Here is a 16493-nt window from a genome sequence, read left to right as displayed (position 1 = left end):
GAAGCTACATCCCTTTCTTGAAGGACATCATTCTTGGCTTTGGGACATTGTAAATGTTTAAAGCAGATGCACAATGCATGCTCAACAGGCCACGTCAGGCCTTTCTGGAAAAACAAGGTCAGGCCAAATTAGTTTTAAACCACACGGCTTCCTCATATCCTCCAATGTATCCTATTTCTTTTCATTTGTCAGTCTATGCAGCACTGTCCCAGAGAAATATAATGTGAGCTGCATATGTAATTTAAATTTTTCTAGTGGTCACACAAAACAGGTGAAATTAATTTTAATAATACATTTTATTGAACCCAATAAATACAAAATGTTATCATCTCAACATATAACCAATATAAAAATTATTAGTGAGCTATTTTACATCTTTTCATACTAAGTCTTCAAAAATCCGATGCATATTTTATGCTTATAGCACATCTTAATTTGAGTGCTAGATTTTACCAGAAATACTTGGTCTAACTTCATAAAATTTGTAGTGGAAAAGGTAGGTTCACATAGCCGTGTGCTCTAACACACATAAAAGTTCCCCTGCACCAAGACCCTGCTCGATCTGGAATGAGGCTCGTTCTGTCCCAGCTGTCCGTTTTCCTCCGAGCACCTAGCTCAGTCTGTAATTACGTCTGCCTTCGTCACTGCTATTGTTCTCAACAAACAGTGCACATAGACAAGCACCCAATGTATACTGCTGAATAAATGTTACACAGAAATCAACAAAATTCAGAATTTCCCCCTCTTTCACTGGAGTTGGATGACCCACTGCTCTACATAGAATGAAGCTGTTGGAAAAGGGTGGGGTCTCTCTCTTTCTTCTTGGAGATTGAGGGGCAAAGGAGTCACTTTGGATCCCACCGCCCCCTGCAGGGGTCAACAGCCGTCCCCCCGCTCTCACACCAAACTCACCCCACACCAACCTGGGCCCTGGCCCCTCTCTCCACTGGGTCCTGACTGCCCCAGGGCTGCTTTTTAATGAAGCAAGGGCAGCAGGGCTCATTGAGTTCCCAGGTCATGTTTTATAACTTTGCCTGGGGTTACTTCAACCTGGTCAGGACGTTTCTGGGGCCATATAAAGCCTCACCAGGAAGCATGGAACAGGTTCCTGCTCAGACTGGGAACCTGCAGCATGAAGGGGAACAGGAGCCCCTCCAGCAGTCCATGCTCTCCTTAGACCGGTCTCGCCTCACTGCCCACCCCACCCTCCAGCCCCAGAGCCCCTCCTGCTGCTCCTGAGTTCCTGCCTCTGCCCACACATCCCTCTCTGCCCTTCTCCAGCTCCTGGAGCCCTGTCCACTCCGCAAGGCCCAGGGCGTTGCAGTTCCTTCAAGAAGGATCCCGAGGCCGGCCTCTGCACCTCTCAGCTGCCTTGTCTCTTGCTTCTTTGCCTGCCTGGCCCATCTTTACATCCTGGACTCTGAGCTCACCTGTCCATTTCCCACAGCACCCAGCAGGAGGCCGGCAGAGCCCAAGTGCTGCCCGACTCCCACCTGCCTGGTAGTGACGTGGACCAGGGGTCACTGAACTTGCAAAGTATACTGTAACGTGCAGTAAACTTAAAGCAGAGATGTGAAAATGTTCACTCTCGAGGGAATAAAACGTTCTCATAAAAGGCAGGAAAAGGATGACTAAAAGTGGTTCTCTAGGCGACATGACAACAGCAGCGTTCCCATGGACAAGCCACCCTGAGCACAGGTCTGGAAGGCCAGAGACTCATAAGGCCGCTGCCCCCTTCGGCTTGTCTACCGATTACTGGACAGTCGGCACAAACTCCCTTGAAATAACATCAGAGTTATTTGCTAGGTCATCTTCTAGGGGATCATACGTAGTTTTAAATCCTGGTAAGTCTTTCTACACCTGGTAAAAGGAAAATAAATTTGAATTGTTTGACTGCTGAACAAGTTTAATAAAATGTAAAAGAACTACTCAACTTCCCATCTAGTCAAGATCACGTGCATAACTTTTACACGTGACCAAGGACCGGTGCTGGGCCTAAGAGCACACCTGACAACGCAGGCCTCAGCTCTGACGGGTTCCCTAAAAGGATGTGTCCCAGGATTCTACACTTCCATCCCACTGTTCAGGGTCCTTTGGAGGCTGATGTCCCCACGTTCTTCTAGCACGTTGGCTGGGGACAAACAGCCCTAGACAGCTGGCATTACCGTCAGGAAGTCCCAGTGAACGTTCCCGAGAGGCTGGGATAATTTTCCTAGGGAGGTGGCACAGCGTGGAGCAGAACCGTGACCCTGGCACCCTTCTCGGTGGTGGCAGTGGGGCAGGGACCCCACCTTGGTGTTCAAAGTCAGGGCTCTGAAAGGGGAGGAGGGGCTATGTGGCCCCAGAAAAATGACCTTCCCAGGAGGACAGAGAAGGGCTGAGGGAGGGGGCAGAACGGGTTTTGTACAACTTACTGGTGCACGAGGCCCAGCACCGTGTATTTCACCAAACAATAAAAGACCACCCAGAGCTGATGCTTCCATCGACGGCGCGTCCAATTAAACTTATTCACCTAACACCCAGGATGAGAGTGCGGTCCTGCTCGGCCGTTTCCTCTGTGCTTTCCCAGCTGCGGATCTAGGAGCCCAGGCAGGCCAGCTCATCCGGTTACCTGTTAACCTGAGCACTGGGACTCATAGAGCCCACCTCAGTGGCAATGTGGCCAGAGGATGTGCACTGGCTGAAAAATAGTTCAGCAGCACACTATTAAAAAAAAAGCAAAATATAAAAAAACAGATTAAATTTCTGGGACAGTTGATGCCTTCCTTGCCCCAAGGAGAAAATGCGCTGTGGTGGTAGGAGGGAGTTTGCCCTTCCCTGTCCCATGGCAGGCAGACCTCTTGGCCCAGGTGCCCTAGCCCAGGGGCTCCCGCAGGCTCTGGTGGGTGGTGGGAGGTGGCTTCATGTCACAGTAGCTGAAGTTGCAGCCATCCAGCACGTCTCCCTGTGGGACGCTGTCGAGGCAGGGGCCCTCGAAAGCTCTGGTGTTGTCCCTCATGTCTGCCCTCTCCAGTGTGGCCTGGAGAAGTTCTCGGATTCTTCGGTTTTCCTTGGAGGCGGACTCCCAAACAACTTCAAGCTCGCCTTCCATTTCTCTGAGAGAAATAAACAAAACAAAGGAAAAATTTAAAATAGCACAAGTAAAAAATATTTACAGAGCCCTTATGAATCCAAGAGCCCATATGGAAGAATGCTTAACATCAGAGAATCGAGCCCATCGTGCCTGGGTTCTCAAGCAGAGCCTGCCAATGCCGAATGAAGCACTGAGGGCCCCTGGACAGAGAGAAAACACACGGCACAGGCTGACGTGACTTCTGACCTTCTCTCCAAGGCTGGTGTTTTCCTTGATTTGGGCACCAATGCACACATCCTTTGTCCTCTATAGAATTAACATGTATACAAATAAAATACACCAACTGAGGTGGCTGACCTATATGCCACAATGGCCAGGCCACGGGCACCTACATGGCAGGGCCCTGGGGGCCTCTCCTGCATCCCTTCTGCCTGTCCCCACTGTGACCTGGCCAACACTGAGGCACCTTTCACAGCACTATCCACAGAGCCATCAATGGACGCAGACATGAAGAGTGAGTTAGGGGGTGAGGAGAGGAGTGAGGATCGCAGCTGAGGACGCAGAGAAGACTGGCCTAGGCCACGTGCTGGGAGGTGAGCGCCCAGAGGGAGCTAAGGCTTGTGAGAAAAGGAAAAGGAAGCAAAGCAGTTTGTGCTGAGCGAGGCCTCTGTGCCAGGCAGCCCGTGGGCGCTGAGGAAACAGGGCAGACAACGGCATCCATGACCTCACGGGGTGGGGAGCCCCATGGAGGAGCGTGCAGGGGAGAACAGCAAGCCTCAGCCTGGGAGGAGGAGCGGGCCTTGTGCAGGATGGCAGGAGGCCAGCTCCTTCACAGACACTGCCAGATGGTTCTGGAAAATGTTAGAAACTGAATTATCGGTGGACTTAGCACCATTGTTTAAAAAAGAGAAGACTAAGATTCACAGAGGCCAGTGACATGCCCACTGATCCAGCATCACTTTTCTTGTGAACTGTTGCTTCCTTCCAAAGTCCATGATGGCCACTGAGTGTTAGGCACTCTTTCATTAAACTCTGTCTAAAAAAATCCTAACTTCTGTTTTCTGGAACAAAACACCTTGATGTTTGATAAATTATAGCAATCATAATAAAGTATGGTTGAACTCAAAAGAAAGAATAGGAAATCTCTAAAGGCAGAAACAAACGAACAATAAACTGAAACCACAGAGGCAGGCAAACAAAATGTTGGTATTGCTTTGAGGACAAAGTCCATGCTAGAAACCCAGATTTTTGTAGAACAGAGACGAGGTCTTGTGCCCATGCAAACTGGGTGTGACAGAAAACCCCAGGGCTCACTCATATCTATGCTTCTCCTCTTCCTAGAAACACTCTGACCTATGTATCCTAGAATTAGGCAGGTAAATGGAAGCATGCGAAGGAACCTCAAGGAAAGGATGGTTGGGCAGAAAACCTGCCGATCTTCAAAAGAAACCTGCTGATAGTCTCTTTAGGGACTGTAGCCACTGCCTGTTCTCAACTGGTTCTGGAGTTTGAATACACAGTTCCCCAGTGTAGGACAACCCCAGGCCCTGACTGCAGTGAACCAAGAGTAAAAAGATATTTTTGAAACAATCAGGAAAAAGCTCAATGGATGGGTTAAAAGTTAACTGGACACAGCTGAAGAGAGAAACAGTAAAGTAGAATATTGAGCAGAGGAAATCACCCAGAATGCAGTTCAGAAAAATATACGATATTAAGAAGTTATACACTATAAATGTAATAATGGCACTGTGAATTTTTTTAAGTCCTTTTGTATTTTTTTAAAAAGCATTACTGTAGCCTGTTTTTTAAATTAATAATAAAATTAAAGTGGCTCCAGCCACAGAAATATTCTCTGGTACCAAAGAGAAGCAAATGCAAATCATCTCTAGAGAAAAACATCCTCAACCCAGGCCCTCAGGATTCCACAGATTAAATTCAACCATGTATGAGTTCATAGTAAAAAATTACTGTACACGGAAGGAAATAAGCCACATATACCAAGAGTCAACAAAACCAGATAAGTCCCCCAAACTTCAGATATTGGAACTGTCTTACATAGAATATAAAATAACCAAGAATGACATATTCAAAGAAATAAATATTAAAGATAAGCAAAAACCAAAATTTATTTTTAAAAATGACTAGGCAGGGGCTGGCCCAGTGGTGTAGTGGTTGAGTTTGTGTGCTCCGCTTTGGTGGCCTGGGGTTCACGGGTTCAGGTCCCGGGTGCAGGCCTGCACACTGCTCGTCAAGCCATGCTGTGGCGGTGTCCCATATGTGGGGTGCAGGAGGATTGGCATGGATGTTAGCTCAGGGCCAATCTTCCTCACCAAAAAAGAAAAAAATGACTAGGCAGATTTTCAAAAGAACCACACTGAACTTCTGAAAATGAAATACACAGCTGCTGAAATAAAAACTTCAATGGCTGGTTAAACAGCACACCGAACACAGCTGAAGAGAGAATTAGTAAGCAGGAATACTGAGCAGAAGAAATTACCCAGAACGTAGACCAGAAAAACAGGGAGATGGAAAATTTAAAAGATAAAGTATGTGGAAGATTCAATAAGAAGGTCTAATATATATTTAACTTGAGTTTCAGAAGGAAATCTAGAAAGAATGGGGGAAAAGATGTATTTTAAGAGATAATGGCTGAGAATTTTCTAGAACTAATGAAAGACACAAAATCACAGATACAGAGAGTAACATACCAAGCAGATAAGTAAAAAGAAATTCATAAACAGGTAACAACGAAACTGCAGAATACAAGACACAGAGATCTTAAGAGAGACAAGAGAAAAGATGGACCACCTATTTTAAAAATTACAAAAGACTTCTCAACAGCAACAATGAAACAGAGAAGACAGTGGAACGCCCTGAGAGAAAAAGCCATCAAGGTAGAATTCTGTACCCGGCAAATAGTATCTTACAAGGATGAGCACAAAACGCAGACATTTTCAGATAAGTAAAAACTATGAAAGTTTACTCCCAACAGACTCTCACTGAAGAAACTTCTGAAGGATGTACTTTAGGAAGAAGGAAAATAATCTGAGAAATAAGGTCTGAGATGCAAGAAAGGATAGTAAGCAAAGAAATTGGTAAACTGTGGGTAAATCAAAGTAAACAACTATATAAAAACTAGTAACATTTAATTTCTGGGGCTAAAAACGATATAAAATAGATCTTTGGTTTTTACTTTCATATATCTACATCTACATGTAATGACATTAGACAACAACAGCATATAAACTGAGTGGGAAATAATTAGATTAGAGCATTAGATCCTGCATTTGGGGGAAGAAAGTGACATGCAGGTTAAACTTGATTTGTTTTTTTAAGTATCCGTGGTGAAATTTCAAGGGTAACCACTAAAAGAACAGAACTAGAATGTATAACTTTCAAACCATTAAAGGGCAAAAAATGAAATAAAAAAGAGAGTGAAAAACAAAACTCCATTTTATTAATGCAATTCTAAACCTCCTGTCTAGCAAGTAACTTGGTATTCGCCCAACTTTTTACAAAGTGACCACTTATGGTGGCAAGAACTTCTACGACTACAGAAACCATGTTATTAGATAAGACTCCGTTTTGCCTGGCATTAAGAGGTCTTGGGCTGATAGAAAACATAAATATATATCTGTATTTTGCATGGCATCAAATACCTGGATCCTACCATAACTTGAAGAAAATCACATCTGAGCGTCATTTTGATTCTTCTGCATGCATGTATATTCAAAGCCAACACAGACATTATGAAAAGGCGGACTTAAGTGTGAAATCAAAACAATGTGAGGGACCACCAAGTTCACCTGCACAAAGCACACAATATTCCCCAATGTTTTCAATACACTGGCAATACTTCCTCTACCATATGTTTAAAGGATAAAGGTGTAACTGATATAGAACCTTACATCCACAGAGAACATAATGCACCCATAATCTTATGATTATGATCTTATTTTTTTAAAATTTTTTATTTATTTATTTTTTCCCCCAAAGCCCCAGTAGATAGTTGTGTGTCATAGTTGCACATCCTTCTACTCGCTGTATGTGGGACGCGGCCTCAGCATGGCCGGAGAAGCGGTGCGTCGGCGCGCGCCCAGGATCTGAACCCGGGCCGCCAGCAGCGGAGCGCGAGCACTTAACCGCTAAGCCACGGGGCCGGCCCATGATCTTATTTTTTAAGTTAATTTTTTTTTAACTGAGGAAGGAACATGATCTTTATTGGCTTATATGCAAAGTTTAATTTTGGTTTTATGCAGAGTTTGCATAGTTCATGATTAGTTTCTAATGAAAAAACTAGGTGTGTTGTCAATGACCTTGAAGAAGATCAGGTGACGGCAGCAAATAGAAAAATCTGAAGAAGAGGCATACTTTTAACGTAGAAAGGGCAGCAAGAACTGCTTCAGCTGCAGCCAGTGATGTCACCACCATCAGGTTCACTGCTCGGAAAGCAAACACAGCAGCTGCCAGGACAGCAAGAATTTCCAGAGAGTTGTATCCTAGGATTCTATCCCACAAAAGCAAGAGTTGATCTGTAGCTAAGTATCCAGAGAAAGCTCGAACCATCCATTTAAATGATATGCGAAGCCCACTCATCCATCCAGCCATCCATCTGCTCTGGGTTCAAATGTCTGATTATGATCGTAAAAGGGAACGATCAGAGATTTTAAAGTTCCCAGAAAAGAAAAAAAAATAATAGCAGAAATAAACCATTTAACCAAAAATTTATAAAATCTCCCAAGAAAATGGAATAAAAAACATCAAAAAGATGGAAAAGAGGAGAAAAAAGGGAAGGACAATTAGAGGCCTGGACTGATTTAGGAAGTCAGATATTCAAACAACAGGGATTTTTAGAGGAGGGATGAAAGACAATGAGGAGCTGGGATCTCCTGTAGAGCATGGTGACTGTAGTTAACAGTCCTGTCCTGTATACTTGCAAGTTGCTGAGAGTAGATTATAAATGTTCTCACCATAACAACAACAACAAAATATGAACCATGTGAGGTGAAGGATGTGTTAACTAACCTTACTGTGGTGATCATTAGCAACATATATGTGTATCAAATCATCACACTGCATGTGTGTCATCACATCTCAAACTTACACAATTGCCGGGGAAACAATTTAAAAAGAAAATGAGGAGCAAATAAAAATCAAGGCCAATATTAAATTCACATAAAACTATAAAGGAAAAACAAAAATAACCAATCAAATAAACAAAACAGGTCCAGAGGGTTTTACCGGAAAATTCTACCAAACATTCAAAACACACAGCTATGCCTGGGGGCTGGGGCGGCCCTACCTCTTCTGCTGCAGTGCCTGGTCCAGGACGTCCTGCGTGTCCCGCAGCATCCGGTGGAGGTGCCGTAGCTCCTGTTGGTACTGAGCTGTCTTGCTAGCAAAGTCCTCCTGCTGCTCTGTCAGGTGGTGACTGATGTTGCCCAGCTTCAGGGCTGCCTGCTTCTTGTACCCCTGGGGGAGGAGGTGGGCCTCTGTGAGTGGGGGCACGCTGCCTGTGGCCCAGGGCAATGGCCTCCCGGATGCACTCCCTACCCGCCTTCTGGGGCTGTCAGCGCCCACTGAGTCGAGTAAGCCCTGGCTAGGTGTGATCTGGGAGGGGCAAGTCTGGATCATAAAAGTCACATAAAGTAATAAAAGAATTTCAAGTATAATAAAACCAAATTTCTAATTTGTATCAAGCCTAGTTTTTTACACACTACAAATAAAATTAAAACAGAAGGACCTGGCAAGGTTCATCATACTCTATTTTTTGTGTGTGTGAAGATTAGCCCTGAGCTAACATCTGTGGCCGTCTTCTTCTACGTTATGTGGGACGCTGCCACAGCATGGCTTGACAAGCAGTGTGTTGGTCTGCGCCTGGGATCCGAACCTCCGAACCCCGGGGCCGCTGAAGAGGAGCGTGAGAACTTAACTGCTACGCCACTGGGCTGGTCCCGTCATACTCTACTGATAACAGATGATGGAGATGAAAGCCTGATTCACTGATTTTCCTCCTCAGATTTTTATTGTGTAGAATTTAAGGTCATGAATTTCCCTCTGAGCATTTCTAAAACTACTGTCACAAAGACCCTGACTTGTAGCTTACTTAGATTCAATTTTCTTTAGAAATTAGGACATTCAATTTATACATCCCCTCTGACTCAAGAATTGGTTTACTACAGTTTTTATATTTCCAGGTGAAAGAACATTCTTTGCTTTCCGATTTTGTTTATTAATTTCTGGTTTTCATCTTTTTGATCAACAAATATCTGCCTTATTTCTACTTTTAGGGGTTTATTGAGGTTTTTTTTGTAGCCAATCTATGATAAAATTTTTGTGACTGTTCTGTGTATATATAAACACATAAATAAACCTTAGGGATTATGTCATTAAATCTTCTATATCCCTAGTTACTTTTCTTTAATCTCTCGATCTGTCTTGGACCAAGACAAGTGGATTAAAACTCCTTTTATTACTAAGTTTCCATTTCCCTTTTTTATCTCCTATAGTATATACTTGATAAATTTGCTGCTGTGTTGTTTAGTACATAGATATTCATAACTACTACATATTATTAATTGTAGTCTTTAGCATTATGAAGGACCCTCCTTTTTTTTCTTTTTTTGTCTCATTTAGAGCTTTTGGCCTGAATTCTATCTTGGCAGATGTAAATACTTTTTCCTTGGTTGTATTATTTCTACATTGTCAGAAAACATTTATATTCTATTCTATCAGCCTTATCCCTGCTTTGCTTAAGTCTTAGTTCACAGTTAAATATACTCTTTGTTCACTAACAGCACTTTTCCAAAGTGTGCCCCATCATTTCTCGGTTGGCTGAACTCAGGCTGATGGACCCTCAGGACAAAGTTCTTACATGGTCACAGCTGTCTGAAGAGCAGCTTGGTTGGATGGAAACATCCTTGGCTCATGTTCTCTTTCCTTGAATATTTACTGATGGCATTCCACCGTTCTCCTGCATTCAGTGTTGCTGTTGAAAAGTGCGATGCCAACATGGTTTTCTTTTCCTTATGTTTTGGTCTTTTGTCTGGGTGTTCAAAGTATTCTTTTTTTTCATCTTAAAGTCACAGGTCTCAGTGTCAATTTTCTGGGTCCATTCTGGGTCCATTTTTCCTAGGTACATAATACGCCTTTTCAATATGTAGATTCAAGTCTTTTGTTTCAGAAAAGTTTTTATGAATTATGGTTTGGAGCAGAATAAGTTCCACTGTTTTGTTTTCTTCTTTGGAGACTCTAGCAAGAGGTCTACTGGATCTCCATCACTTTCTACTAAACTCTTTTTACATCTTTATCTCTGCTTTCTCGTCTTTGCTTTTCTCATTTCTATCCTTTATGTCTCTTATTGTGCTTTTATGATATCTTTGTGCTCCTTATAATTTAGTCCACATTTTTGAAATGGCTTTTTCCCTTCTATTTCTTTTCTGTGTTGCATCAGTTCCATTTCACATCCTCCTTTGTCTGGCCATCTCTTCTTGGGTTCCTGTGTTTCTGCTCTGTGGTATTTCTTCCTCGCTTTGACTGCTTTATTAAGTTTTCGCTACCTACTTACCTATCTACCTACCTACCTGCCTATCAATTCACTTTGGAATATAGGTTACAATTTTGATCTCCTTTGTGGCAACATTGTTTTGGTGCATTTTCATCATGTGTAGGAAGGTATACTTCTATTTTTCTTCCTTTTCTTAAAGTATTTTTGTATGGAGGCCACTCATCCTTCAGGATGAGATGAGGTTCCCGGCAGGGAGCAATAGTTGGCTGGGTCAGCGTAGCCTTCCAAGGTTTACACACCACCTCTCCTGTAGCCCCTCCTCTGGTTCTCTGAATCCAGCCTGGTTCAGAAAGGATGCTGCCTGCGGCTCACAGCCCTAACTTCCAAGGTGATGTCTTCACTTTTACAAGGCATATTTTGCTGGAGTTTCCTGAGATATCACCTCTGGATTTTCTCAAGCCTTTTCCAGGTCTCTTCTCTTCACTTCACCAGAGATTCTGCCCCATCTAACCAGGATCCAAATCACAGGTTTCCTCTCTAGGTGGCTGGGGGGCCCTTTTTATATTCCTATTCAGATGAGCAGATGGATTCCCAAGACAAGGCCAACCACTCTGAAGATCAGACCTTCTCTTTTAGAAGTAAAAGCCAATAGGAAAACCAGAAAAAACCCAAAAACCCATAATTGCTCATTATTACTTGTAATATGTCTATGCAGATTCCCATCATTAATAGTACGGCGTATTCCTTCTAGCCTTTCTGAGGCAGAATTGAGGTATTGTTTTGTACACTGCTTTTGATTTTGCTGAATTTTTAAAATTGTAAAATATATTATTTAATTAATTCCCCAAATAGTTATTGAATATTATGTACCAGGTGCTATTCTAGATGCTTGGAATACACAAGTGAATGAAAACAGAAAAAGTCCCTGCCCTGTGGAGCTTAGAGTCAGGGGACAGACAATAACCAATAAACACAATGAATCAATTACATAGTCTGTTAGAAGTTGATGTTGTCTATGGAGGAAACAATCAAGCAAGGCAATGAGAATCAGGGGTGTGCAAGAATGGATGAATAGCAATTTTAAATAGTCAAGATATGCCTCACTGATAGGGTGACGTGGATTTTGGGGGAAGCATATAAAACATACATGCATAATTTAATTAATAATAACAAAGCAAACATCATGTAACTATCATCTAAGTTAACAGACAGAACATTATCAGTATCCAGGAAGTCCCCAAGTGTTCCAATCCCTTAGATATAATCATTAATCTTATTTTTGCTATAATCTTTTCTCCACTTTCCTTTTTTAGTATTACAATCTATGTATGCACCAAACAATTTAATTTTGCTGTTTTAAACCTTATATAAATGCAATCATATTAGAGGTACTCATTGTGTTGAGCTTCTTTCACTCAATATTATGCTTGTGAGATTCACCAACATTATTGTAAATATAATCTGTTCATTTTCATTGCTATTAGATATTCTTCTATGAATGCATCACCATTTATTTATCTGTCCCACTGTTGGTGGTATTGGGTTGTTTCATCTGGGACAATTAGGAACAAGGCCAACATGATCATTTCTTTACGTGATTTCTGGTGCTCATGTGTAAGAGTGTCCTCATCTGGAAGACCACATATCCAAGGGAGGAATGGCTGGGTTGTGAAGTATGTGAATGTTCTACCTTACTAAAAGTTTGTACCAATTTCCAGCCTCAGCAGCAAGCTAGAAAGGCTCCCACTGCTTCATGTCATTGCCAAACACCCTGTATTGTCAAACTTCTTAACTTTTGACCTTGTAGGTATAAAATGGGTAAGAACACATTTTCACCCTCTGGCCACTTTTAAGATTTTCTCTTTGCCTTTGGTGTTCTGCAGTTTCACTACAATGAGTCTAGGTGTGGATTTCTTTTTATTTTTCTGCTTGGTGTTCAGATTATGACAACTAAGTGTACTTTAAGATTAAATTTACCATATCCTTATTTACTTTAAAACTGTGTCAGTGAATATTCTGTGATATAGCATTTTTATCACACAAATCAAATTCCTAGAAAAATAAGATAACCTGCTAGGAATCTCTGATGACATTTTAGAATTCAACACAACTCCACAGCCTAGATGGTTAAATTAAATCATATCTACCACTGGAAGCCACAGGACAAATTCCCCAGAGTTCTGAGTGCGGGACTAGTGCAGGCATTTTCAACTTTCCTTTTAGCAAAGGAGCCCTTTCTCCAAATAGCATCATGGCTAAAAGCCCACATTTGAGAGTGAGAGTGGAGCTGCTCTGGTCCACAGCAGGAAGGAGTGCCCTGGATGGGTGGTGGGGAGGTCCCTGACCACAAACGGCCCTGTGTCCATTATATCCGGGAACAACGAGGCCCTGGAGGGTACACTGGTCTTCCCTGAACTCAGTTAGAGAGAAGTGATGTTCCTTGGGGGAGGCCGAGAATCCAGATCAGGGCAGCTCAAGGATGCTGCCTGTGGCAGACCCTACTGGAAACCAGAAAGCCACTCAGGCAGCATCTGTCTGTGCCACCTGAAAATCAAGACCTACAAGGCAATGTGACTGCCAAAAATTTAATATTTGTGTTATTTAAGCAATATTTATGAAACACAGGAAAATAAAATCTATTCTTTGCATTGGGAAACATATTTGGGTCTGAGCAATTTTAAGTTAAATTTTAACTTTTTTTTTTTTTTTTTGGTGAGGAAGATTGGCCCTGAGCTAACATCTATTGCCAATCTTCCTCTTTTTGCTGAGGAAGATTGTCCCTGAGCTAACATCTGTGCCCATCTTCCTCTATTTTGTATGTGGGATGCCGCCACAGCATGGCTTCATGAGTGGCACGTCGGTCCGCGCCCAGGATTCAAACCTGCGAACCCAGGGCTGCCAAAGCGGAGCATGCGAACTTAACCACTACACCACCGGGCCCGCCCCTAAATTTTGTTTAACTTCTAAAAAATAAATAATTTAAGACTAAACCTTATGTTTCCTAAAACAAAGCAGACAGACAAACTCTGAACATACATTTACTCATGTATATATACTGTTCACTCCATACCACGAGTATTTATTCACAGCCAATGTTTCGATTTTCTTTTCTTGGCTTGTTAATTTTCCAATGTTAAATGTCATCAATCTATGTCTCCACTTCTCAGGCCCTTTTAATCATTGTCCTACACATACACGCACTTGAGCCCAGGGGTCCCAGCTCTATTCCCCACACTTGGAGCTACATGGCTCACAGACCTTCCCCTTCAAAACTCACGGGCTCACTGCCCTCCACCCAGGCCTCTAGCCTGCTGGTCCTCTCCCTGCCCCCACCCTCGAGAGACCGGTTTGGCTGGTGAGGCTGAGGATGCAGGCTGAGAGGTCGGCAGTCAGAACACAGACCACAGGGAGGAGAACGGAGGCCAGGTGAGGGAGGTGGCCACGGGATGGAGAGCAGGTACAGCGAGAATGGCTTTCCTGGGCAGAGACACCGGAAGGTGCCATCAGCGTAATGCTGCCCTCGAACTGAAGCAACAAATGCTGGGCTTGACCATAAAGCCTGGACGTTAACTTAATGCTACAGCCTGGAGATTTTTCCATCTCTCCCTTTTTTTAAACAGACGCATGCTATCATTGAGCCGATGAACAGCAGTTTACTTAATGAGTGGGGAGGTGCTATTTCTGCCAGCAAAACCCTCTACTGCTCTCCTCTGTGGATGATTAGTGTACATACATGCAAAACGTACCATTTCCTTAAAGAAATCTGCCCCAGTAGGCCTCGTTCCCCTCTGAACATGCAATCTCTGAGGCTGAAGGACCACTTACCTTGACTTTCTCCTCCAACCTCCCCAAGCGAATATTGCCTTCTATGATTTTGTTGAGAACTCCATGCTTCTCACTTTCTAAACACTTAGCCTAAGGAGAAAGGTGAAAAGAAAAACAATGAGCTCTCAGTTTTACAGAAAAATTAAAATAATACAAAGTTCTTCTGCAAAGAGTATTACTACTACAAGTAATCTCCACTCTGCCACTTGTCTGGCTGGCCCACGCCCCCTCCTGCCCCACCTTCAGGTTCCCGCTCCCTGTGTGAGGGCTGCGGGGAGGACTGGGCCCACCGCTGAGGAGGGGCAGGAGCCGGGCACCCTCCTGGGTACAAATGGAAGATCTGAGCCCCCCAGACAAGGGGAATGTGAGTTGTCGGGGCTTCCAGCACACTTCTCTATTCTTGTGGAATACACCATCCCTTCAATCGTATGCAAGAATAAGTGCCAAAAAGCAAACAACTTCTTAACTTGACTATCTGAATAATTATAAAATGAAAGATAACTTAATATGAACGCACAATGCCATTCTCCAAACCAAACGTGACAGGCAGTATATCCAACAGGAATGTCATTTGAAGCTGCATGATGTAGATCAATATCCAGATGGGACGTGCACTAGTACGCACTATAAGTTAACTATTTCAAACGCTAAAATTAAAAAACAGAAGTAAAGGTGAGCTTTTTTTTTTTTTTTGTGAGGAAGATCAGCCCTGTGCTAACATCCATGCCAATCCTCCTCTTTTTGCTGAGAAAGACTGGCCCTGGGCTAACATCTGGGCCCATCTTCCTCCACTTTATATGGGATGCGGCCACAGCATGGCCTGACAAGCGGTGCATTAGTGCGCGCCCGGGGTCTGAACCTGGGCCGCCAGCAGCGGAGCGCGCGGACTTAACCGCTACGCCACAGGGCTGGCCCTGAGCTTTCTTTCTAAAGTAGACTAGTATTGACAGTTTGATTTTCCAGAATGGAAAAATAAGACAGAGCTAAATAACTTGTCACAGCTCCCATGGAAGACCCATCCTAAAGGCAGGACTCGAAATTAAGATGCCAATATCAATAAATTAAGATATAAGGGGCTCTCACAAGGCTCAAGAGACGAGGACGGGGTGAAGTGGGGGTGCACGGCCCACAGTCCCAGGACAGGGCAGAAGCAGCCAGTACCATCCCTGGACCCCGGCTAGAGGAGCTGGCCTTGGGGCTCCCAGGGGCAAGGAGCCTGCTGGGCCAAGGGGACAGCAGTGTCTGCATGTACACAGAGGTCCCTCTGGTGGGTGGAGCTGGGGTGGGATGAGAGCTGTTCCCCGCACTCTGAGGGTCGGAGGATTCTAGGTTCCAGCCTGGCTTTCAGGTCATAATAACAAAGGTCAAGGCAGGAGGAGAGAACTCATTTCATTAACAGTTTGCTGGCTTAACTTGTAACTTTTAAGCATTTGGACACACAATATGTGGCCTCCATTTGTATTTCCCTCCTGGTCCCACAAATATGAGTGTCCCCCCGTTTGAGGATCAGGGAGGATCTCGACTTCATCGTGGAAGCCTGGATGCTCTGGTCCACCTTGGAGGTACACAGCCTGCATCCTGGGAGAACCCGCATGCCCTGCCCTGCAAACAAGGCGGCTTCGCCTTTGCAGTGGCGCTGAGACATGGTGGCTGGGTCCGCATGAACGTTTCTAGATGAATGGGCTTGCTTGGCACGTTCCCTTTTTCAACACGCTTTCCCTCTGCCCTCTTGATATTCCAGCGGGTAAGCCAAGGAGGCTTAGCAGAAGGAGAGACAGGTGCTCAGCACTGCTACGGAAAATGCCAGAGTCCAGCACTTGGGGTGGGATGTTGACCTCTCAAGAGGCGGACTACTGGGTCAGGAAGTCTGTGTGCTTTTAAGGCTCCTACCACGCTGTGTCAAAGTCAAATTGCTTTTAAAAGACTTAGAAATCACCAGTAATGTGTAACCAGGCTTACCACACTCCTACCAGCAACTACTATAATTAAAAAAATTTTTTTGTCACATTAATGTAAGTACACAATGGTATTTCAAGACTAGCTTCATTAGCATTTCTTTTTTTTTAAACAAGCAGTAATAACTCTTTT

The 16493-nt window shown here is 43.7% G+C and overlaps 1 protein-coding gene across 1 annotated transcript in view; it reads right to left on the bottom strand.

The window, feature by feature from the left end:
• Positions 1 to 277: 277 nt before the first annotated feature.
• Positions 278 to 16493, bottom strand: part of CEP89 (centrosomal protein 89) — a 76762-nt gene continuing 60546 nt past the window's right edge. The window contains exons 17-19 of the mRNA XM_087421844.1: positions 14406 to 14495; positions 8376 to 8545; positions 278 to 3095 (exon numbers count right to left, since the gene is read on the bottom strand). Of these exons, the coding sequence (XP_087277970.1) occupies positions 2855 to 3095; positions 8376 to 8545; positions 14406 to 14495 (501 nt within the window). The 3' untranslated portion in view covers positions 278 to 2854. The remainder of the gene's footprint in view (positions 3096 to 8375; positions 8546 to 14405; positions 14496 to 16493) is intronic.

This window comes from Ceratotherium simum, chromosome 33, assembly GCF_057802395.1.
Source record: "Ceratotherium simum simum isolate JZ-2026a chromosome 33, ASM5780239v1, whole genome shotgun sequence".
NCBI lineage: Eukaryota > Metazoa > Chordata > Mammalia > Perissodactyla > Rhinocerotidae > Ceratotherium > Ceratotherium simum.
Note: the sequence above shows the minus strand (reverse complement) of the source record. Positions and strands in the feature narration are given on the sequence as shown.